General features: G+C 40.1%; 2 protein-coding genes across 3 annotated transcripts in view; one reads left to right on the top strand and one right to left on the bottom strand.

Moving 5' to 3' along the window:
• Nucleotides 1–1,706, bottom strand: part of COL4A3 (collagen type IV alpha 3 chain) — a 148,942-nt gene extending 147,236 nt beyond the window's left edge. Inside the window, exon 1 of one of the 2 annotated variants that reach the window (XM_063695251.1) lies at nt 1,464–1,706. In XM_063695251.1, coding sequence (XP_063551321.1) covers nt 1,464–1,550 — 87 coding nt within the window. In that variant the 5' untranslated portion in view covers nt 1,551–1,706. The remainder of the gene's footprint in view (nt 1–1,463) is intronic. The other variant, XM_055380588.2, reaches the window with a different exon arrangement.
• A 332-nt stretch (nt 1,707–2,038) lies between these two features.
• Nucleotides 2,039–25,765, top strand: part of COL4A4 (collagen type IV alpha 4 chain) — a 158,817-nt gene continuing 135,090 nt past the window's right edge. The window contains exons 1-3 of the mRNA XM_031008834.3: nt 2,039–2,252; nt 18,703–18,874; nt 21,718–21,760. Of these exons, the coding sequence (XP_030864694.2) occupies nt 18,804–18,874; nt 21,718–21,760 (114 nt within the window). The 5' untranslated portion in view covers nt 2,039–2,252; nt 18,703–18,803. The remainder of the gene's footprint in view (nt 2,253–18,702; nt 18,875–21,717; nt 21,761–25,765) is intronic.

The following is a 25,765-nucleotide window of genomic DNA, read 5'->3' as shown; positions in this document are numbered from 1 at the left end:
TTTAAATACCTGGGCTGGGAATTCCTAATGTATGCAAAGTGCATTTTTGTTAGAACCAGCTACACAAACAGATTACACGGATTACAAATGTCCTTTAGAATGTGAAACAGTGAATAATCTAAATGTAAACTGATAGGGAAATGGTTCAATTAACTTTGGCATATTGTGAAATACTATGCAACAAAGTAAAAAGAAAAACAGGAGGATCTTAAATACTGACATGGACTGGTCTACAGGTTGCAAAGGAATACAGCACAGTATCATTTATGTTAAAAGGTCAACAAAAACATACATATATGTTTGTGGGTTCATATGTGTGTGTGTAAATTCATGGACAATGTTTGGAAAACAACATGAAATATGAAAGTGGTGAAAGTGGACACCTCTTGGAAGACAAGGAAATGGGGAGAGGTATGGGGGTGTCAGAGAGGGCTTTAGTTTCACCTATAATGTCTGCAATGTCTTCATTTAAATAGGGAAAACTTGGATTATGTGTGACCATAGGTTCTAAAATTCTTTTCATGTAACATATATAAATATTTATGTGACCGTTAATTTCCAATCACAATCTCAATGATAACATTTGTAAAAACATCTGCTCATCCTTGGAAATGAAATTTCCTATGCCACATTATCACCCAAATCAACTTTTTAAAGTGTAAAAATAACAAGTATCTGAAAAGTTAAAGTTTACTTTCACAAGGTAAAATCAAGTGAGTCAACTCTAGGAGGCACAATCGTTTCGAGGACAATCAATTTCTATTTAATGGCAAAGAATAAGAAATATGGGATGGATTTAAATAAATCCAGTTTCACTCAAATTCCAAGTCAAAAATCAAATCAAAGTGTCAGATTGCTTAAATGATTCTAACCTGAGTTCGATTTCTAAGGTGCTCTTAATTTTTCAGTGATAGCATTTGCTTTTCCCAACAATAGCAAAGGAAAACTGGAGGGCAAGTTTTGCAAGGAAGAAACTGAGCCCCAGAGAGGTCAGGGTTTAGTGTGACGTCCCAGCTAGGAAGTGGCGGCTGGGACTCCCTGCAGGTGTCTCCTGCCAGCCCTCTGTGCGCTGGGCCAAGCTGCTTGATTTGATTCACCAGCGTGACACCATGCATCTCCACATCCGGTGTTCTCAGGTATCATCCCTGGCGATTATCTATGTGTCTATTTTTTAATTTACTGACCTCTGGAGGCCTGTCCCCGCCATCCCTGACTCCTAGGCACTGGACAAGCCCCCTCCTCGCCTCTTCCCCCAGCCCCGCGCATTCCACCTGTTCCGGGGCATCCCCGCTTGCTCCCTTCCGCTCGCTGCCTGTCCCGGGACCTGCGTGAAGCCCTCAGCCTCGCCACTAGCCCGGCAGCCGCTCCACTACCGCGCCGCTGCGGGTGGGGCCAGCGTGTCCCCCGGACGGGTGGAGGAGGGATGGAAGTGCGGGGGTGGGGGTCGCGCAGCCCCCACTCACCTTGCTGGCTGCGGGCGCCGCCGCCAGGAGCACCAGCAGGAGCGGCAGCAGGAGCACCTGCGGCCTGGGGGCGGTCCGGGCGCTCATGGTGGGCGCACGCTCAGAGCCTGGGCGAGTCCGGGGACCCGCAGGCTCTCAGGCCACCGCGTCTCCTGCGCAGCGCGGCTCTGGGAGCCCGGCTGGAAAGCTCGCCTCGCCACTCGGCCGGGGCGGGTTTTGTAGGGCTCGGTCGCACGGTTCGTCCCTCCCCACCCAGGGTTTTTGGTTGTGGCTTCAAGGGAGGGAAGACGTGGCTCAGGTCCCGCCCTCATACCCCCCTCCCTCCCAACTTACCAGGCAGTGTCCCTTCTACCCGGGCATCGTGCCCAGGAGGCGAGAAAGGGCTGGGCGCCTGAGGGGCAGGTGGGCGCGGATCCCGGGTAAGGGGTTAAGGAGGTGTTGCTCCCAAGGTCCGGGGGCCCAGGCGGGGAAGTGGGGTGCGGTCGGAGGTGGGGAGTTTGGGGGTGTGCGGTGGGGAGGTGGCTGCGCAGGGTGGAGGGAGTGGCCAGCGGCCCTGCCCAGATTAAGCGGGAGGCGCGCCGGGCGTCTGCACTCGGGAGGCCCCGCTTGTTCCCCGCGCCCGCGGCGGTCCGCGTTCCCCGCCTCCAGCCCGCCTCCAACTTGCGGCCGCCGGGCTTGGCTGCGAGAGCGCCGCGAAGAGGCAGCGGGGCGCGGGTGGACTGGGGCTGGAGGTGCGCGTCCCGTGGGGTGGCAAGGCGGCAGCTCCTGGCGCTGCGGGCGTCCTCACAGGTAAGGCGCCCATAGGTGGGGCAACCGCTGTCCCGGGGCCCCGGCACCTGCCTGGGAGGGGCAGTGGAGGGAGTGTGGCATTCAAGGGGTGGTGGCGGGCCCAGCTGGGGAGTTGTGGCCCGGGGGTCACCAGAGGAGAACGCGTCTGGCTCCTGGGCTTGTCTGCCTGGGCTTTAACTGGGTGCTGTGTGTTTTGATTAATTTGGAGGCTCGAGTTACCGGCCTGGCAGTCGGGGCACTCCAAAATGCCAAGAGAAAGAGGCAGCTGAGGAGAAAGAGAAAGCCCATCTTATTCTCCGCCGAGTTGAACTGCTTTTCAGGCCAAATCTTATCTGCGGAAATGCAGGGCAAAACAAGACTCAGCTCTGGTCAGGGTGCGCTCTTCCTGGGGGTGGCCTGCGATGCAAATGTGCCAGGGCACCGTCCTCCAGCCGGCTCTCGCCGTTTCCTGTGCTACGGACCACACTGGCTCTGGTAAAGCAGTTAGACTCTTTCTCAGAAGAATGTTGTGAAATGCATAAAATACAATTAAATCAGAATCAGTTTTATTGGAATGCAATTATGGAAGTCCTCAAGCCGTGATATAGTAACTAACACAGGTGCATCATCATTATTGCATTAGATAGCTTGATTTAACAGCAGGCCGATTAAGCAACAGTAATGTCAAAGTAGTGATGACTGCAAATGGTATTTTGAGATAATAGCCCAAACTGAAATGTGACAAGAAAATACCGGTGGGTGCAAATTATCAAGAACTGCCAATACTACTGTGGTCTGTTGCCTGTGCTCATAAGGGAAGGACATGTTGAACTTCTGTGACACGTTACTAAAAATAAAGATGCAACTTATTTTTCTATGTGAGTTTCCTATACAGATCACCTGAATTCCATCCTCAGGTTAAGAATCTTTGCTTTGGAACAGTGTTGCTGACATTTGCTGCAATTGGTTTCAGACACCTAGTATGATCATGCAGTTGGTCACTGATTTTAGGGAACCACTTGCTTGCAGTTAAATTTGGGATCTATTGGTATCTTAGACCTTTGTAACCATGCAGGTAGGCAAAACCCTAACAGTGAATGAAGACACTCCTCCCGTTCTTTTTATTTTGACTATAGCATGAATCTTACAGTCTTCTTTCTGTCTTTTATGCCAGTGATTCTCAACTACCGTTGTGCATTAGAATCTTTGGGAGGATAAAACAGTGTTGCTACCCAGACCATTCCAAGCCAATTTTATCAGACTCTCTAGCTGTTTTAAAATTTCCTGTACATTCCCATGCACAATCAAGTATGAGAGCTCCTGTTTTCACGAACATGTGAAAATTTCACGCACATGTTGAATTAGGATATATTCTTAGTAGAATAATAAAAAGCACATATATTAAACTCTTCATTACAACTTGGGAACACTGCGGAATTTATGACCATATCGCAGATGTTGCCGTGTGGTATGCAGCAGCTTCTTTCCATTGGTAGGGAAGGTTCTTCTGGAAACTTCTGCCACTCTTGTGGAATGAAACGGCAGGTGTTCTGTTGATGAAGTGACAGTGTCCAAGAGTTCTGAGAGTCACATGATTATCTTTCACAAACTGACAGTATTTCATTTTAAAAAGTACAAACAAAAAACTCTCAATGCTAATGTTAAATGCTTCTTCTCTTTGCCAAATTCCAGAAGATTCCTCAATTTGAATTTTAATTGCCTTTTCCTGAAACCAAGTCATTTTGTTGGAGGACTAGACTTGGTTTTATCAATTTTGGAACAGGAAGTAGCAGTCAACTGCAAGTCATTTCTGTTGCAGATACACAGCTGGAAAGAAACTTGTGACGTAAATACAGCAAGAAAGAGGCAATGCTGGAGAGCTTGACCTCTGGAGTAGACTCTGGAGTTCTCAATCCTTTCCATACTTACTAGTGTGACCTAACCTCTCTGGGCTGGAGTCTTCCTTCTATAAAATAGACATACTCACCATACCCACCTCAGGGAGTTGTTGGAATCTAATAAGCTAACAAAAACCCTTTGTGCAGAATCTTCACACAATAGTCACATAGTGAAATTTGATTCTTTTTTTTTTTTTGTACAAAGGAAAATAGGTGGCCCTGATGAGAAATGGTGGCACGTGGTAGAGATGCTCTTCTGAGCTCAGTACTAAAACGGTGGGAGGCAAGCATAGCCTATGAACTTCCTTGAGGTTAATACACTTCCAAGGCCTCTAGAACCTTGCCTTGGTATCCCTTGGGACCAGCAGCATTGGCCTCCCTGGGAGCTTGCTGGAAATGTAGAGTCTCTGGTGTCAGTCTGGATCCACTGAATCAGATCCCACATTCACCAAGATCTCCAGGTGATTCGTATGCACCTGGTACTTAAAACTCTGAGAAGCTGCTTATCTAAAAGCCACATTTAACCACCCATTCCCCACCTGCCACCTTTAGAACAATGTTTGACAGGCTCACCTGTCAAACATAAACAGGTGGTGTTAATTAACTGGAAGGCTTGATTGTTAAAAAAATTGTCTTTGGGTCAAGAGAGTTGATTTTTCACAGTTGGTTCTTTAAATGTAAAACAGCAAGAGGAAAGGAGGATGGTTCTTTTCGTACATTCAAAGGACACAGAGGTCTCTATTTTTTTACTTTGATGCCATGTAGGAGTTTTAAACAAAATGAGTGGTTATTGTCTTTGACAAGTCCTATGTAATTTGTTTTCACAGTATCATGTCTGTTTTCTACACAATGTTTAAATAGTTGTGTCTGCTTCACTACATTTCAATGTAAGCCCCATTAGGGCAGGGGCTATTTTTGTGTTCTTTACTGATGTTGAATGAATGAATGAGGCTGTTACTGTTTCCTGAATGAATTAATGAAAGCACAAATGAAGTTGAATGACTTGTCAAATTCACCCAGCATTCACACTTAGTCTGGTTTCTTCCTAAGTTCATGATCTACCTCTAGCCTTCATTGTAGAGGGACGTGCCTCCGCTTGTAATGAGATACAAGATACACCTCTTATGCTTCCCACAGCTGCTTCATTAATCTTGTTTCATTTCATCTCCCCTCTTAGCCATCCTTTTCCTTTTAAGAACTTTCTCTTTTCCACACCTCTGAAACAATTAGGCTCTTGGGTGCTTTTAGAATCTGAGTGATTACCAACTCATGTTATTTCTTGCCATTGCATCTCTGGACTCCTTCTCTGCTTCTCTAAGTTCATGGCTCCTGCCTTGCACTATCATCTGTGGATTATGGTAGCTATCTAGCTAGTTTTCTGTCCTGCAGGCTTTCTACTCTGAAACTCATCTTCTATGTAATTATCAGAGTTACCAATTAAAATTGCAAATTATGCTAGCAAGGACAGGTGACTTTAGAGGCAGTTACAAACAATCCCCCCAATCCAGAGGCTTATCATTATGGAAGTTTTCTCATCATTTCTACTACATATTCATCATAAGACATGGGGACGTGGGAATGGGGTGGGGGTCCCCTGTTTATTGTAGCCACTCAGGGACCTCCTGGAAATTCCCTCTCAACATCTTCTCTAATCACCTCAGAAGGGGAAGAGAATGTGCTAAAGTAAAACTACCCTTCAACCTTCCTCCTAGATGTGACATAGGCTACTTCTACTCACATTTCACTGGCTAAGTGGATCACGTGCTCATGCTTTATTCTGTAAGGGGCAGGGAAATGAAATCTACCACATGCCTGGAAAGAGTGGGAAACAGGTGACAAATGTCAGTAATACTCATCACACACATCGTGCCACTTGTTTGTTTAAAAGCTTCCAGAAGTTCCCCTTTAACTTCACAACTGATTTCACATTTCTTGGAATAGAATAATGTGGTCTCAAGTCAACTTTTTTGTTTTATCTCTTGTGTCATCCCAAGCTTTTTATGATTTCTCTGGTTCACTATACAGACTTCCTCACCTCACACCTTCGTATTTACTATTGCCTCTGCCCACAGGGACCTCCTTCTTGGTCTGTCTTCTACAACTACCTGTGCTTTAAGATCTAGGTCAAGGATTAAAGAGCATGGTCCCTGTGAACACCTTTGTCCAGAACTTTATTATGTAGCACAGAAATAATATGTGGTGATTTATTGTTCTATATTACAAAGCCTTTGAGGGAATGTTCAGAGATTATTTGTTAAGTGTATTAGTCTGTTCTCATACTGCCATGAAGAATCACCTGAGACTGGGTAATTTATAAAGAAAAGAGGCTTAATTGACTCACAATTCTGCATGGCTGGGGAGGCCTCAGGAAACTTACAATCGTGGTGGAAGGCACCTCTTCACAGGGCAGCAGGAGAGAGAATGAGTGCTGAGCGAAGGGGGAAGCCCCTTGTAAAACCATCAGATCTCATGAGAGCTCACTCAGTATCATGAGAATAGCATGTGGGAAACCACCCCCATGATTCAATTACCTCCCACTGGGTCCCTCCCGTGACACATGGGGATTATGGGATTACAATTCAAGATGAGATTTAGGTGGGGACACAAAGTCAAACCATATCATTAGGGAATTTAAAAAGTACATTTCTTGAGGTATAATCTATGTTCCATAAATTGCATCCACTTAAAGCATGGAATTAAAAAAGTTTTGCTGATGCATCCACCCTGTGAAACCACCACTGCCCATCAAGCTGCAGTATTTTTCTATCACTCCCAGAAGTTTCTTTCTGCCTCTCTGCTATCCATCCCTCTTTCCACACCCCATCCTCAGACCACTACTGATCTGCTTTCTGTCACTGTAGACTTCATTTTAGTTGGCATTTTCTAGACTTTTGTGCTGACGGAATTACACCATGTATACTGTCTTACATCTGGCTTCTCTGACTGTGCATAGCAATATTCAGATTCATCCGTGTTGTGTAGATTAGGAGTTTGTTATTTTCTATTGCTGAGTAGTAGTCCATTGTGTGGAGATCACACTTTGAAAAAAAATCCATTTACCTATTTTTGGGCATTTGGATTATTTCTAGTTTGGGGCTACTACAAATCAAGCTACTATGAATATTTTTTCTGCAAGTCTTTTTGTGGGCATGCATTTTCATTTCTCTCAAGTAAATACCTAGGAATGAAATGGTTGGGTCATATGGTAGATGTACATTTAATTATAAAAGAAATAGTTTTCCAAAGTGGTTTTATTCTACCTTCTCAAAGCAAGGTAGAATACAATGCATAGGAGTTCCAGTTGCTCCATATATTTATTTTGCTGTTAATTTTTTAATTTTAGCCATCCTAATGTTTATACAGAGGTATCCCAGAGTGGTTTGCATTTCTCCAATAACTAACGATGTTGAATATCTTTTAATGTACTTATTGAACATTCATGTAGCTTCTTTTGTGAAGTGCCTATTCAAATCTTTTTTCCACTTAAAATTTGGCTTTTTATCTTCTTATTGTTGAATAGTAAGAGTTATTTATATATTGTGGATACAAGATCAATGTTAGATACAAGTATTGTGAGTGTTTTCTCCCATTCTGAGAATTGTCTTTTCATTTTCTTATTATTTTTAAGAAGCAAAAGTTTTTATTTTGATGGAATATAATTTATAATTTTTTTCTTTTGTGATTTGTGCTTTTCTTGTTACCTGAGAACTCTATACCCATGCCAAAATGGCAGAAATTTTCTCCTATGTTTTCTTCTTGTGTAGTATTGTTACTTTTACCTCAATGATCTTTCAAGTTAATTTCTGGGTATGATATGAGATAAGGATTCATTAAATTTTTTTTCCATGTGAATATCCAGTTGTTGTGGCACCAGTTGTTGAAAAGACTTTTTCCCCCACTAAATTGCCATGATTGCCATGGCACCTTTGTGAAAAATCAATTGATCATCATGTTTGAGTCTTTTGGTTCCATTTATCTACATGTCTATTCATTTACCATCATTCTTATGACTAGTTTTTTAGCAAGACTAGTGTAAGTCCTTCAACTTTGTTGCTTTTTATAAAAATTGCTTAGGCTATTCTAGGTCATTTGCATTTACATATATATGGATTCTATTTGTTAATATTATGTTAAGGAGAGTCATGTTTATATTCACACGATATGTTGTTCTGTAGTTTTCCTGTAATATCTTTGTCAGTTTTGGTATCTGAATAATGCTAGCCTCATAAAATAAGTTGGCCAGCATTCTCTTTTTTTCTATATTCAGAAAGAGTATACAAAAAAACTGGTATTATTTTTTCATTAAATGTTTGATAGAATTCACTAGTAAAGCCAACTAGCCCTGAAGTTTTCTTTGGGGAAGGTTTTTACTTACAAAATTCATTAATTATAAATTTAATTGCTATAGGGCCATTTAAATTTTCTATTGTTTCTTATGTCAGTTTTGATAATTGATGTCTTTCACAAAATTATTTATTTCTTCTACATTGTTAAATTTATTGACATATAATTATAAGAAGATTCTCTAATTATCTTTTTAATCCCCTTTGTCATTTAATACTGTCATATTGTCATTTTTAATATTCTCAGGTTTTCAGGTTTATCAATTGTATACAGAACCAACTACTAACGTTGGGTTTCATTGATTTTTCTCTACTGTTTGAATGCTTTCTCCTTGGTTAATTTCCTCTTTAATATTTATTATTTTCTTCATTTTGCTTCAGGTTTAATTTGTTCTTTTCCTAGTTTTCTAAGATAGAAGCTTAGGTGATTGATTCTTGATTTTTTTCTTTTCTAATAGGAAATTTTATACCTAGAAGATCCTTTTCTGCACTGGGTTAGTTGCAGCCTATAAATTTTGATATGTTGTGTTTTTATTATCATTCAGCTCAAAACATTTTCTGATTTCTTCCTTGACTCATGGGTTATTTGGAAGTGTGCTGTTTAATTTCCAAATATTTGGGACTTTCCTAGATGGCTTACCATTGAATTCTAGTGTAATTCTCTGCAAGATTTCAGTCTTTTGAAATGTGTTGAAAGTTGTTTTATGATCCAGCATATGATCTATCTTGGTGGATATGCCATGTCCATTTGAAAAGAATATATACTATTATGGCTTGGTATAGTGTCCTAGTATGTATTAAATTAAGTAAAGATGGTTGATAGTGTTGTTCAGATCTTCTGTGTCTTAACTGGTATTATACTTTGTTCTATCAATAACCAAGAGAAGATTATTAGTTCCCGACTATATTTTAGGATTTGTCTATTTTTTCCTTCAATTTTGCAGTTTTTCCTTCATCTAATTTGAAGTTCTGTTGTTAAGCACATATATTAATATTTATAGCTTCCTGCAATATTAATTTTTAAATCATTATCAAGGGTCACTGCCTATCCTGAAGTCTTTTTTATGTGCTGTTAATATATCCATTATAGGTTTCCTATGCTGACTGTTTGTGTGGTATATCTTTTTCCAGTCTTTTATTCTCAGAGTGAATTTATGCTGACTGTGATTCTACCTAGAATTGTCCTTCTGTATATCTCCTTCTAACTAACTGAAAAATTTATCCCTTGTAATTTTTCTCTCCTGATGTTTAAAAGATACTTTATAAGGTACTGTCATAGCTTATTCCTTTTTTTTTTTTTTTCCATTTCCCCAGATCTTCCTTCCTTCCTAAATCAAGTCTTGTCTGCTTCCTGGGGTCTGCCTGGTGTGCCCTGGTTTTCACTTTTTTTTTTTTTTTTTAGACGGGGTTTCACTGGGTCACCTAGGTTGGCTGCAGTGGCCTGATCTCCACTCACGCAACCTCTGCCTCCTAGGCTCAAGTGATTCTTCCACCTCAGCCTCCCACGTAGCTGAGACTACAGGCACGTGCAACCCAGCTGGCTAAATTTTTTTTTTTTTTTTTTTTGTAGAGATGTGGTTTCATCATGTTGCCCAGGCTGGTCTCAAACTCCTGGGCTCGAGTGATCCATCCACCTTGGCACCCCAAAGTGCTGGGATTGCAGGTGTGAGCCACCACGCCCGGCCGGGTTTTAATGTTTATTGCTTTTTCCCATTATATTGTGAGCTCTTTTTTTTTTTTTCTCCATGGCAGATTAGAAAGGAAGGAAAGAAACATTTATTGAGCTGCTCCTACATGCCAGGCATTGCGGTAGGCACCAAGTCCTACTCATTTAAGTCTGTTAGGTATTAATTTACACACTGAGAAATCAAGTGTTCACAGGGGCTACAAACTTGCTAAGGATTACATGGCGAAGTGTAATTTTTAGTTGCATAATTAATTAATTACTTATATGATGGGAGTCATCAAGATCTGAACACAAATCTTCTTAATTTCAAAGCTCTACTTTTATTCACTAACCCTGAGCGCAGAGATAGCAATGGAGGGAGGCAGATGGTTTCCATGTAGGGGCAGTGGCAGCAGAGGTGAGAAGTCATCGAAGGCAAATGCTAGCCTCACATTGTATTTGGGAGTGGACCCTGCCTAGTGGAATTGTTGAGTATTACCGCTGGAGTTCACGCCCAAGGCAATTCCAGGAGGTCTGAAAGGTCCAGAGAATTCAGATAGAGTCTCCAGCCCTACTTATGGGGAAAATCATAAAGCAAAACAAATGTGGGGGATTAGTGGTTTTGGCAAGAGACTTGACAATACTCTGAATCAAGATGTCATTCTTAACTTGGAGGCAAAGGGCTCCTCTGATTTGGAAAGTCAGTTGTATAATTTTGGAACATGTGTTACCTTCTTGTGGTTCCGAGAAGTGACATTATTATGGTTGCTGTCAAATTTTCTGTTGATATTGGGAGGAGACCTCAAGGGGAAAATGATAATAAAAGCCTATATTGCCAGATGGTGGGTGAACTGAGATCTGGTCCAATTGCACTAGCAAACTCAACTCCAGTGTCAACTGAGGACTCTGCAGCAGTCTCAAACAGTTCAGCTGAATTTGGAGGGAAGGAAAGGTGGGGGTGGGCTTGGCCATAGTCCAGCACATTCTGATCAAGTTGGAACTCCGAGTCATTCTCAAAAATTTAGTTGAGTAATTGTCCAGTTTTCCTTGCTGCTTCTCAGAAAACATGAAGCTCCATCCACATTCTGGTGGTCCATGGACCACACAGACTCATGACCCACTTTGAAAACCTTGGGATGTGGGATGACAGTGACTGTTTTGCTAAAGAGCTCAAACCAACCTAAATTCATTGAAAGTCTGAAGGTAGGGTCAACCCCAAAAGGTGGGATTTTAGAAAGAGCAAAACCAAGTAACCAGCTTGTATGTTGGGAAATGGTTAGGTTGACTCTGAACAGAAAAAAATGTAGCCCTCCAAAGGAGGTGTCCAGGTAGATGGAGGTGAATAAGACATGTCATTCTTTTTCTGGGAACACTTTCATGACCTCTGAGATCCTCTGCTTATTTCTCTACAAAAGCTGAATATTCGAGAATTCTATTTTAGAAAGAGAAATGTATATAGAAACAGGTGTTCAAGCAATCACAAAACTTATTTTGGAAAGAGAGTATTCAGATGGCTCAGTGTCAAAAGGCCAAAAAGGAAAATATGTGCAGTCAGTGAGTTAGTAGTAAATTATTTTACTGAACCAATAAAAAATTATCATTAAACAGAAATCAAAGATTTAATGTTACTTTGGAAGAGGAGAAAACATTTTTAGGCTTCTGTTACCTTTCTGTGACTGGAAGCATCCAATACTCAGTGTTCTGTTTATCTGGTCCCCCAATCTTAGACATTTCTCCTCCCTCATTCGATGAGAACCCCAGCAGGGTGCATTTGTTTTCAAGATTGGGTTGCCGAGAAAATAAATTCCCTGTGGTAGAGATAATGATTTGGAAGATCTCAGATCTTGTTCCCAAACCTGTCATTTGGAAAGCATTTGGCAGAGACTCATAAGAAGTCCCAGGGGAATTGGAGTCCAGGAATTTTCATAAAGGAGTGAAGGGGGGAGAAAAAAGGCTCATGGAATTAGAGGAGGATAACAAAATGGTATTTGCTGAATGTACATGCTGGAAATTACTGCCGCTGGGAGAGGCTGTGGATCTTACTTGGGTTGGTGAGCAAGGTGGACGTCAAAGGCTCAGGGTGCTTATGTTCCATTTCCCTCTTGGAAGATAGGAGGAGGAGGAAGTGAGCTGCTTCTTGTGGTGGTGGAGCTTTGGACCCAGCTGTGAAGGGTGGGGCCGTGCCTTCTGTCCAACTGGGCTGCAGAGGTCAGTTTGCTCAAGTAAATTGACTGTAAGACTTTATGTCAGGAATGGGGCAGCTCTCAGGAGTAAGCTGATCATTTATCCTTTCATGAAACCATCTGTCCTTCTCTTTTTGCATTTTCCTCTTTTGAAACAGGTTTTCATGCTTACTCAGTGTGTCCGTTTTCTCTATATTCAGTTTTGCCCTTCACTTTGGCATGCCTCAGCCATCTAATGTCCAATTCTACGTCAGGGTATCTCCTGATGCATTTTTCTTTCTTCATCTCTCTCTCTCTCTCCTGTCTCGGTTTCCTAATTTCAACTCTCCTAGAGGAGTGATCCACATTCTGTCTCTACTATCCTCATCCCAGAGTCAGTTCTCTGTCACTCAGCCAAGTTCTGGGTTGGGCTGCTTTGGGTCAGTGGCTTATCTCGAGCCTTTCCGTGTGGCTGGGGAGACAAAATCAGGTGATAGAAAACCTGGCCATGCCTCCACATAGCTGAGCTGAAGGTGGGGCTCTGACACAACTGTAGAGAATGCTCCCTTCTTGAGAATAACAGTTAGCAAAATAAAGCATGCCCTTTAAAAGGCACAGCACCTCTGCAGAAGTTCCCTGTAGAGGAAATATTCTAAAACTGTTGTCTGCAATCTTAGTGCTATAACACTTTGGCTTGTTGCTGTTATGATATGGTTTGGCTGTGTCTCCACCCAAACCTCATTTTGAATTGTAGCTCCCATAATTCCCAAGTCTCCTGAGAGGGACCCAGTGGGAGATAATTGAATCAATGGGGGTGATTTGCCCCATACTGTTCTTGTGGTGGTGAATAAGTCTCATGAGATCTGGTGATTTTATAAGGGATTTTCCCTTTTGCTTGGCTCTCATTCTCTCTTGCCTGCCGCTATGTAAGATATAACTTTGCTTCTCATTCACCTTCCATCATGATTGTGAGGCCTCCCTAGCCATGTGGAACTGTGAGTCAATTAACCCCTTTCCTTTACAAATTACCCAGTCTCAGGTGTGTATTTATTAGCAGTGTGAGAACAGACTAAATACAAGTAATTTTTTTTTTGTGATAGTGATAGACTCGAACAGAAACACACTGCTTCATCTATTCCCACATGATGACACCTATTCATTCGTGAGAAGGTAGATGAGTGGAATGCTCTTCTGAGTGATGGGGTATTTTTGTTTGGTGCAGTCAAAAGCTTTGTTGAAACAAAATATTTTGTGCTCTTAACACAGGTGGTTGCAACAAAGAAAACCCTCTTAGATTGTTGTGGACAACATGTGGCTGCACTTTGCGAACTGCAAAGCGCCAGGCACACTACTGTTTACAGTGTCAGGCCAACAGCAAGATGGAGGCTCTGCTCAGCTGTGATCTAGCAGTTGCATCTTAGGCAGGAGAACAGTCATAAAAGTCTCTGCAACTCTTTTGTGGCTTGTTTTAAGGCTTGCTTCTGGTGAAACAGTGAAAAGGGCAGTTTTTAACCTTTAGCAGCTCATTCAAGACAGAGATCTTCAAACTGAAGTACATGGACCCTTGGGAGACAAAAAGATTCTCAGGAGTTATGCAAGCAACTTGGAAAATTCACTAACGGATTCCATTTCCAGATTCTCAATTGTCATGTATATCCTTTTGTAGAATTGCTCTATCCAAAAATGGGTGTTTCTTCCAAGTTTTCACTTCCTCTTTCACAATTGCCCTGCTTTTCAAAAGAAAGGCAACCCCTCAACCACCAATTTTTCCCAAATATTACCGCCTTGCTTTGTCCCAGGGTGTAAGAACTGTCTGGGGGCTGAATGAGGGCCAGTGCATTGGCTGGTGTCAAGAACAGGAATCTACCAGCTCCACAACTCCTGGGTCAGGGAGTTTCCAACTTTTTGTTTTCATCATAATGGAGGGAGGACTTGTCAGCCTGGAAATCATTCAAATTAATTCTAGATGATAAATTAGTATCTCGCTCTTGGTATATATGTTAGTTCATTCAGGCTGCTACAACAAAATACCTAAGACTGGGTGATTTATGAACAACAGAGGTTTATTGCTCACAGTGCTGGAGGCTGGGAAGTGCAATGCCAAGGCACCAGCAGATTCAGTGTCTGGTGCAGGCTGCTTTCTGCTTTACAGATGGTGCCTTCTTGCTGCATCCTCACATGGTGGAAGGAAGGGGCAAACAAGCTCTCTCAGGTCTCTTCTGTAAGGGCACTCACCTCATTCTAGAGGGCTCAATCCTCATGACCTAATTGCGTCCCAGATGCCTCACCTCCTAATACCAACACACTGGGGGTTAAGTTGCAACCCACGAATTGGGGGTGCAGGACACAAACATTCAGACCACGGCAGTTTACTACTCAAGAGAAGTTAAAGGAATTGAGTGATATTTGTGTAGCACATTTTTTTCATTCACAACTTCTTGTTTATGTTGAATAAATTTTATTAGTACCTACAGTTTTGGAAACTAAAATGGATTAGGATTGTTGCTGAACCTGTCTCATTTCAGTAGAAAGGATCGTTGATCTTGAGCTAAATAAGCTAATACGCAATAAAAAGGCCCAATTCATTCACTAACAACTATATTTCCCACAAAATTTTACTTTTGATATTCAATAATTGTTTATCAAGATTAAAATTTGTTTTTGATGAATTATATACTACTAATTATAATGAAAGCCAATTTTGGAAAAAATTTTAAGAATTAGAGACTTATAATCATAAGTATTTTGTTGCAGAGAAATAGAATAGTGTGATCAATATATTTTCAAGTATGGAAATACATTGCATTAGGATATATGTGGGGGAATGGAATGGAAATATGAATTTAAAAAATAGCAATGTAAAATTCCTGTTAAAGAGCTTGTGTGCATTTATTTTAAGCTGATGCTGGTAAAAATCAGACTGCTGTGACATTATGATTTATTGGATGCATCTAAAATAATGCTGTAGTAGTTTTATTTTAAAGGTCATCATTTATAATACTCCAGAAATTATATTCTTTGTAGCTATTAAAAGAGAAGATGAAAGTTTTAAGATGTTAAAAAAAAAAAGGAGGGCTGATATGGTTTGGCTCTGTGTCCCCACCCAAATCACACCTTGAATTGTAATAATCTCCACATGTCAAGGGTGGGACCAGGTGGAGATAATTGAATCATGGAGGTGGTTTCCCCTATGCCGTTCTCCTGACAGTGAGTGAGTTCTCAGGAGATTTGATGGTTATATAAGGGGCTTCCCCCTTTGCTCAGTACTCCTTCTGTCTCCTGCTGCCCTGTGAAGAGGTGCCTTCTGCTATGATTGTAAATTTCCTGAGGCCTCCCCAACCATGCGGAAATGCAAATCAATTCATCTCCTCTTTTCTTTATAAATTACCCAGTCTCGGGTATGTCTTCTTAGCAGCTTGAGAATGGACTAATACAAAAGCGTATAGTTAAAAAATTTTTATTATAAGATAATTCTTATAATAAGAGAATTCTTAGTAGAAGAGCAGAGAAGTCCAAAGGTAGCTAAGCTGGAGTGTCACTAGGGAGAAGGGACACATACTGGAGTCAACAAACTGGTTCTGCCACTTACTAGCCTTGTGACTTTGCATAATTACTTAAATTGATTCACTTTTTTTCCTGCACAATGAAAATATTAATTTCCTTACTAAATCATGGTAAGAATTAAGTGACTTGATATCCTACATGTGATCAAAGTGTCAGTTTCTCTCCACTTTTCCCAAGGCCAGTTATCCCTCATTCTTCCTTCTTCCACGCCCTCACTTATAGTCAAAGTTAGTCTCCTTTCATATCCCCTATTAAATATACTTGATTTACATTCAAAAGGTCTCAAAGTATCTTCTATATGTTCATTTACCCAACCAATATATATTGAGAACTTAATACATTCCAGGCACTACGATGGCACTGGGGATACATCTGTGAATAAAAAAAGTCAAAATTGCTACTGTCGTAGAGATTATATGGTAACCAAGGACATGTGATGAGAATGCATTGGCTACTCCCAGTGTCCTTTCATGGTTTTGGCTAGTGAGAGACCAGTTATGTTTCTGCAAATTGGCCCATCCATCCGTCTGTCTGTCTGTCTATTCATCCATCCATCCATCCAATTAAAATGTACTGAGAAACTCCCAGGTGTTAGGACCATAATCAGGCCTTCCCTCTCTGGAACGTGACCACAACAACACTCTATTTTAATAAAATTCTCCTCTGTACAACCTTTATCACAATACATGTGAATTTTATTTGTATCATATATTTTGGGATTAAAATGTAAATACCTCTGGTTTTTCTTTAATTTTTGACTGTGTTTCCTATTTATTAAAAAAATATCAAATGCAATTTAAGTATTCAAACAATTTGCATTTTCCTTCCAAAACAAGAATTTGTTTTTATTGAGATGTGCTTTAGACAAGCTTGTCCAACCTGCCTTATTTTGTTGTTGTTCTATTTTGTTTTGTTTTAGGCTTTTAGCAGCCTGAAACTATGATTTTTAGTTTCTGTCTCTAGTGATAAGCAGAAAAGAGAGATGAGGAAGGGGCTTTACTGGCCCAACCAGAAACAGAAACTAGGAACCTATCTATGACTGAATTCTCTCCCTTGGGCACCCCTGAGTTTATAACTAAAACAAATTTAAAATTATGGATTTAGGGATAGGAAAAGATCTGGGTGTTCAAAGTGATTCAGTTGCTGCTTGATATTGAACCTTTATTGTAGAATGTTGTTCTACCACTTATTTGGGAAACAAGTCTTCCATACATACAGCGTTAATTTACTCAGATTTTACCTAGAAATTTAAAAATAGTTGGTAATGGCCAGGTGCGGTGGCTCATGCCTGTAATCTCAACACTTTGGGAGGCTGAGGCAGGCTGATCACCTGAGGTCAGGAGTTCAAGACCAGCCTGGCCAACATGGCTTAACCCCGTCTCTACTAAAAATAAAAAATACATAAGTAAATAAAAAATTAGCCGGGTGTGGTGGCACACTAACTACTCAGGAGGCTGAGGCAGGAGAATTGCTTGAACCCAGGAGGCAGAGGCGGCAGTGAGCCGACGTCCCGCCATTGCACTCCAGCCTGGGCCATAAGAGCAAAACCCCATCTCAGAAAAAAAAAAAAAAGTTGGTAACATTGAACATTCCTGGTTTCCTTCTCTCTATCTAATTATCATAGAGACAGGTCTTTTAAAGAAGCCAAAGTTTTTTAAATGATACATTTCAATTATTTGAGCCAAATATATCTTTTATCAAAGTAAAGACTTCTTCGAGTCAAGTTTTAAAATATTTTTTCTATTTTATATTGATAAAATTAAATTCTATCTCAATAAAAATATAATTCACAAGATGAAATAAAATTCAGCATTTTAACTTTTTTAAAGTTTACAATTCAGAGGTTTTTAGTATATTCATAGTGTTGTGCAGCCATAACCACTGCAATTACGTCATCCCAGAAAGAAACTCTGTACCTCCCAATTCTTTCCTCTCCCAAACCCTGACAACTATTAATCAATTGCCTATCTATCTGTATGGATTTCCTACTCTGGACTTTTTGTATACATAGAATCATAAAATACGTGGCTTCTTTCACTTGGCACAATGTTGTCGAGATTCATTCATGCTGTAGCACATATCAGCACTTCATTCCTTTTCATGGCTGAATAATACTCCATTGTATGGATATACCATATTTTCCTTATTCATTCACCCACTGATGGACATGTGGGTTGTGTTCACCTTCTGGCTGTTATGAATATGCTTCCATGAATATTCATCTGCAAGTTTATGTGTGAACATGTGTTTTCAATTATTTTGGCCATATACCCAGGAGTAGAATTGCTAGATCATATAGTAACTCTATGTTTAACTTTTTGAGGAACTGCCAAAATATTTTTCACAGAGGTTGTATCATTTTACATAAAAATACTTTTATATGTATTTGCTGTATGTGTACAAATATACAAAAATGTATATTTGTATACTAGAAGTTTCCTTTTCTAGTTTCATAAAGTAAAAGAAGCATTGGAGTGAATTTTAACTTGGATGTTCAAGGGAAAAAATTAAACAGAGGAAAATTCCACATAGCAAAATGAAGCAATTATTTATACATATATAAAAATATATTTTATATTTAAAAATATATATTTTAAAAATATAGTATATACACATAATTTTTCCATTTATCAAAAATATATTCATGATATAGAAAGAGTTTGAAGATTTTTTATTTCTGAAGATAAAAACTGATATTTATTCGGTTTCACCATCACTAAGGAAAGATTGTTGAAGTTACCCTTTAGAAAATATTTCCATAACTATAAAAAATGAAAGTAATTATTTTCAACATTATAATGCATGCTGTGTTTTAAGTGATATATTTATATCTAACAGGAACAGACTTTGACCCAGAACACAGAACCTCACTTGTCAACAAGAACCTTCTGGAAGAGAAGACTGGCAGAATATTTTTTAAGTACTAAGACTTGCCTGTGATGTGGTCTCTGCACATAGTACTAATGAGGTGCTCCTTCAGATTGACCAAGTCCTTGGCCACAGGTCCCTGGTGAGTATCCTCAGTGTGATTGCCTGCTTTTATTTAGTAATTTCTACTCAATGTTTGTTCTATGGATGTAAATCATCTGAATGCTTAATATGTCAAAAAGCCAAATCATTCCAGAAAGCTAAGGGTATGTCTGCCATTTCATGACTCATTTTTATTATTGAACACCAACCCTCTCAATTTTCCCTGAAATGCACCCACAAAATCACCAGATGGGAAGTTGCACGAGGAAAGGCCCCAGATTCTTGCTCGCTTACTCACTAGGTTTGAATAGCAAAATACTTATATGCCCAAAGTTTCAGGGTCCCTATAACTAGAAGAGTTAGGACAGACTACTTCACAAGTACAGATTAATAACACCCCCAGCCCTCCACAGATGTCCACGTCTTAATCTCTGGAATCTGTGAATATGTTACATGGCAAGATGGCAAGGGGTAATTAAAGCTACAGATAGAATTATGGTTCCTAATCAGCTGACATTGAGATAGAGGAGTTGACCTGAGCTTGACTATCTGGATGGTCCCAATATAATGACAAGCATCCTTGGAAGTGAAGGAGAGAAGCAGGAGAGCAGTTGGAGAAGGAGCTTTGACTACAAAAACAGAGGCCAGCGGGATGCAGCAAGAGAGACGCAACTGGCCATTGCTGGCTCTGAAGGTTGAGGGGGACCAGGAGCCAAGGAATGTGGGCAGCCTCTAGAATCTGGAGAAGGCAAGGAATCAGATTCTCCCCAGGGACCTCCAGAAGGAATACAGCTCTGCCAACACCTTGGTTCTTGGCAGTCAGACCCATTTCAGACTTCTGACCTCCAGAACCGTAAGATAATATATATACATTGTTTTAAGCCTCTGAGTGTGTGGTAACGTGTGACAGCAGCAATAGGAAAACAGGAAACCAATATGAGATTGTTCAACGAGACTCAAAATGACATTGGGAGTTAACACAGGGAAATGTTAAATAGTGAAAAAATACAAAAAGTTCTGAGGATGATGAACAAGAAATTACGGGGAGTGAAAGAAGTGAAGGTGGTGGGAAGGAATATGGTCCAGTCTTAACTGATTTGGGGTGGACGTAGAAGAAATGGAAAGGAATCTTAATTGTGGATTTTTTTAAAGAAAAAAAAAAGGAATGATCTTATTTTTTAATATCTACAGTGGCAGAAAGAACAAGTCCAGCGCAGGATAAAGGGACTATGAAGGAGCTTCGGACCTGACCTGAGCTGGCCCCCTCGGGGCCATTCTGTCTGCACTCTTTGGAGCATATTGTCCAACTTTTCTAAGTCTGTTTGCTCTTCTATAAAAGGTTTAAGAAACATGCTGTGCCTACAATCCTTGATGAGATTATATAGAGAAAAGCGACAATTGCTATAAAATGCAATATATCCTATTTAAAAATGTCCAGTGATAATAACTCATTTAACAAGCAAGAGTTGTAAATACACATTCAGCCTGGTTTAAAGCAGTTGATTCCCGGTGTTTAACACCTCCTTTATATTTTTCTCTTTATTTATTTGGTTACTACAATGAAAAGCCAACCTGGCTTGTTATCATGAAAACAGCTGAGGAGAGAGGGAATTTAGTGTGGGAGCCATTAAGTATGGGCTGGACCCAGTTACTCATCTCCCAGATCCACAGCTCTGTAAACATCTGTAGTGTCTGTCGGCATCTCAGCAAAAGAGGAAGAAGTAGAGGGTGGAGAACAAAGGCTCACTTAGGACATGAGGTTTTAGAGAGGAGAAGGCTCTACAGAGAACAAAAGAACAAGGATGGCAGATAAATCACAGCCCAGAACTGAGCCCCAGTTCTCCTACCATCCTTTGGAATGGTGTGACCCGAAGTTCCAACCACAGCTGTTTTAAGCGTTAAATAAGATGATGGATCCAGAAGCTGTTTGACAAATATAAGGTCTAGAGAATATATGCAAATATTTAATGGGTGTTTTGTTTTGTTGTTTTGAGACAGAGCCTCACTCTGTTACCCAGGCTGGAGTGCAGCGGCACGATCTCGGCTCACTGCAATCTCTGCCTTCCGGGTTCAAGTGATTCTCCTACCTCAACCTCCGGAGTAGCTGGGGTTACAGGCATGCACCACCAAGCCCAGCTAATTTTTGTATTTTAGTAGAGATGGGGTTTCGTCATGCTGGCCAGGCTGGTCTTAAACTCCTGACCTCAGGTGATCCGCCCACCTCGGCCTCCCAAAGTTCTGGGATTACAAGCCTAAGCCACCGCACTTGGCCTTTTAGTGGTCTTTTAAAATTGCATATGTCCTCTGTTAAAATTTGTTTGTAATAATGAAGTTACCCCAGTTGGATTTCTGCCTCACTTATAAGGCCCTGGACTACATAACTTTTCCCTAAATATTCCATATTATTTCCTTTTTTCTCCAAACCATCCTCCCAGTCCAGTTAGGTTTCCTTCCACCTTGCCTCCTTCTAGTTGCTTCCACTAAATGGCATTATGGGATACACTGGTCTCGGCAATGTGCATGTCTGAACAAAGCTGCCTCCTTCCTTCTCTCCTGCAGTTTTCATTCTGAGAATCATCATCTTTCACTCGTCTGTCCTCCAGGTCTCACTTTCAGAGGGTCCTCACGGTCCCCAGCACAATGAGGACCACACAAGGGGTTCAACACACACTTCTTGGCTGATTAAAAAGAGGAAAGGCAATGATGGCAGCCAGAGAGAGGAAAGCATGGATCTTGTCACTGATGACAAGTCGGCTAGTAGGAGCAGCCTCATAGAAATAAAAAGTAGCTTTCTGGAATTAATTCCTTTACTCTTTTTCTTTTTAATTTGTTTCACATGAAAAGAAACTGTTTAAATTAATCTGCATTTTTGTTTTTCTGTAGGTCACTTATACTCATTCTCTTTTCTGTACAATATGTATATGGGGTAAGTACATTCACTAGCTCTGGTTGCATTGTGAAAATTCACTCTATAGAATGCATAATTTTTGTTATACTTTCAAAGAAATCACCCTCTGGGACTCAATTTTCTTACCTGTAAAATGGAGAATAGCACTAAATAAACTCTAAGATTTCTTTTATATTGTATAGTCAAGACTGCTTTCTGAATTGCCTAGGTATTGGGGATTTCTTTATTTTAATACAAACATAACTCTTTCTTTAAAAGTTTTTTTTTTTTTGGAGACAGGCAAGAGGCAGCTGGGCCATTTCAAGATTAAATCAAGAAATACAAGAATAATTTGAACATTTTAGCTCAGAAGAAAAATAAGCCCAGAACATTCTGTAATAAGCTATCTTTCTTCTGCTTCCTCACTGAAGAATCCCAGTCATTAAACTCACCCTCAGATGTGTCTGGGAAATCCCATTGTGGCCTGCCTGCAACTCAGGTTGATCTTGAGACAACTGACTTGGTTTAAATCACTCTAGTGAACACATCCCTATCTGTTCATACTCTCCACCTTGGATTCACCCAATGCAATTTCAGTGAATAAAGTTATTGTAGGTCTTTTCAAAGCGAATCAAAGTGCAAAATTACCTTCTGTTCTCCTTTTCCTACAAGTTGGGAGCAGAAAACACCTGGGTGAAAGAATGAGGAGCCAGTGGTTCTTGGCTCTGCCAAAGATTCATTTCTTAACTTATATAAGACTCAGTTATCTCCTGTATTGAGTAGGGATGATAAGACTTGCCCGACTTTGTTGACATGCATTTGAGAGCATCACCTGAAATAATGAGTGGAAACAATAATATGATATATACATGTGTATTTTTTCTATTTCTCTTACCTGATTTTTAAAAGTTTATTTTTGTGTTATATTCTTTTTCCTGTTATAAAAGTCTGCAGAGTCCTAGATTTTACTTTTTTTAAAATATTGCATACAAGTAAATATAATTTCTGAATCAAAGATTTTTCTATCCCAGGACTTCTACCAGCTTGTGGTGTGCAGAGAGTCTAGAGATTTCACACAGGGAGTGGCCATACTATCGTTGGTTTTTAAAGGTAGCAATACAAATCGATGCAATGTCTGTGGGAAGCGATTTGGTATTACCCATCCGGATTTTGAATGCACGTACCTATTGACACAGGAATGTGTCTTTTTGGAATTTGTCATACGTGTTTATTCTGATTCATGCATACAGATAAATATGCCCAAGAGTACTAATTTCAGGGTAGTGTTCAGTATAGACAGAAGGGAGCTCCCTAAATTTCCTTCAACAACAACTGGTTAAACAAAGTATGGGTACGTGGTCTGATGGATAGGCATATGTATTACTTTGGAATGATTTTGAAGACTTTCAATTATGTGAAAACAGCAAAATATAGAGCAATCCAACATTTAGATAAAAATAAAACAAGTCCAAATCACCAAAAGTGTGTTTGTACACATCTGTGCCTGTGTGCCCATGTGCTCATCTGCCTCTGTGTGTGCGTGTGTGTGTGTGTGAATGAGGTCATTGTATGAATATGCTTATTAATGCCCAGACACCTATTTGAAAAAAATTATCCTGTATAGGAGGGAACTTGGGGCCAGTGTTGAAAGAGGACATTTGTTTTCCTGTTACACTCTTTGGCACCATTTGAATTTTTAAAATTATGTGTCTATATTATTTATTTTTCAAAAAAGAAGATGGAATTACAAGTATAAGACATTAATAACTTCTTTGTTTGAACTTTTTTTGTGTGTGTGTGAGACAGGGTCTCACTGTGTCACCCAAGCTGGAGTGCAGTGGTACGATCTCAGCTCACTGCCACCTCTGCCTCCCAGTTCAAGTGATTCTCCCACCTCAGCCTCCTGAGTAGCTGGGATTCCAGGCATGTGCCATCACATCTGGCTAATTTTTTTGTTATTTTTAGTAGAGACGGGGTTTCACCATGTTGGCCAGGCTGGTCTTGAACTCCTGGCTTCAAGTGATCTGCCAGCCTTGCCCTCCCAAAGTGCTGGGATTACAGGAATGAGCCACCGCAGCCAGCCTTTGAACTTTTCTATGTGACAAATATATGTTTAACAATATCTGAGATAAGGCAGATAGTGACTTTTCCTTTTTTCTCTTTGAAGAAGAGTAACATTAGTTTCCGAGAGTGTGAATGTATTCCCAGTGAATGTGGTTCGTACTTTGAATGTTTAATTGTCTGAAATATTGTGTTTATCTTTTAAAATGAATTTATACGATCTATTTTTGAGGTGCAGACCTCTATAATTTAACCCTCCTCTTTTAAATATTTATTGGGGAATGTTTACGTAGAATAACTTTGCAGAGGCTAAAATCACCTCTTGTTTTTCCTTTTACTGATCCAAGTCAAACCTTGATATGTGACTATTCCTGTTTTTTTTTTTTTTGAATCTACTAATCTATTTGAAAGTGATTCTTTCCTGAAACATAGTTTTGCTGCAAACATCTCAGTGATGCTTGGCAAAAATAAGCAAAGAAATAATAATAACAAACTTGCCCTTATTATCACGCCATCTAATCAGCTGACCTTATTTTTTTTCCTCTAGCTGTTTTGATATTTCAGCGAACACATAGTAATGAAGCCCAGCCTTAAATGAACCCAAGTATCAGTCTAGTTACTTTAAGTGCTTTCATGCTGTCCCGACCTGGGCCCGGGCATTTAATTTTTTTTTTTTAACCTTATCAGGGTGTTTAACTTAATATTTCTGCATTTATAGATAACAACATTACTCAAAACTCAAGAGGCATATATTTCTGAAACTTCAAATACATTTTTAAACTTAAACTATCTAATCGCTTGACTCTTCGTCAAGCTTCAAATTCTTGTATGCTTTTAATGATCCATGAGAATATTGTTTACAAAGATGTCTTTTTAAAATTAATGCTTAAAGATATTTTCTTTTGGATTGTGTCTGACCATATTTTTCTCCAAAAAATAAGCCTAAGCTGTGTGAGTGAAAAGAAAAATCATATATGCTGATGAGACTCTTTTCCCTCCCATACACATATACCTGTTCATATATATGTATACATACATGAATATTCACATATACACATATATATTCATATGCATTCACACATACATATGTATATATGTCTTCCATGGGACTATAAATATTAGTTTTATTGTTTTATGTTTTCCCATCATACAGTGGTCTAAAGGCTTGAGTTTACAGCCTTAAGTTTAAAAAGGTTGATCAATCATAAAATTGTACGGCCAATGTATAAATGTTGCAATGATGGCTAGGCCAGATCATGAGCCAGGCAAACCTTTTCTCTGATGCTTTCTTGATATTCCTATCCATGCCCTTGGGTCCTAGCACCTAGAGGTGATTTGTCCACTACACAGGGGCCTAAACCACCACTCCCTCCCCACTGGCAGGCCCAGCCTGGGAATGCACGCTCAGTGCTCATGTTCATTGCAGGCGCATCATGGTGATTGCTGTTAAGGGATCTGCTTATGGAAATAGTACTCTGGGACTATGCTTTTATATGGAAGTGGATGATGACTCTGGATATAGGTGATTAGGATTCATGAGAACAAGGAGCTGATTCTTCCCAAAGGGCGTGTGTGTGTGTGTGTGTGTGTGTGTGTCTGTGTGTGTGTGTGTGTGTGATGCTCTAAGACAGTGTTGGAAAGTTTGCTAACAGTGGGGAAAAGGTCCAAATTATTCAAGTCCAGGAGTTTCTGTTTGAGGAACACATTAGAGAAACCATCTTGGAGTCTCAGCAAATTGTAGGAACAACAATTTTAATTTTAAGCCCAAGGATGGGACAGAAGAATTGTCCTAGGAAGGACAGTTTGATGAGGGAGGAGATACACTGTAGCTGATCTTGAAGATAAAGCAAAACAGGCCCTGAAAAAAAAACAAGCTTTTCATTTAAACTAGACTCCACTGTCTATGCATGGATTGCCTAACCACATAGTTTACACTCTAAGACTGTTCACAACTTAATAAATTAAGTCTTACCGAAAGGCAGA

Source organism: Gorilla gorilla, chromosome 11, assembly GCF_029281585.2.
Source record: "Gorilla gorilla gorilla isolate KB3781 chromosome 11, NHGRI_mGorGor1-v2.1_pri, whole genome shotgun sequence".
NCBI lineage: Eukaryota > Metazoa > Chordata > Mammalia > Primates > Hominidae > Gorilla > Gorilla gorilla.
Note: the sequence above shows the minus strand (reverse complement) of the source record. Positions and strands in the feature narration are given on the sequence as shown.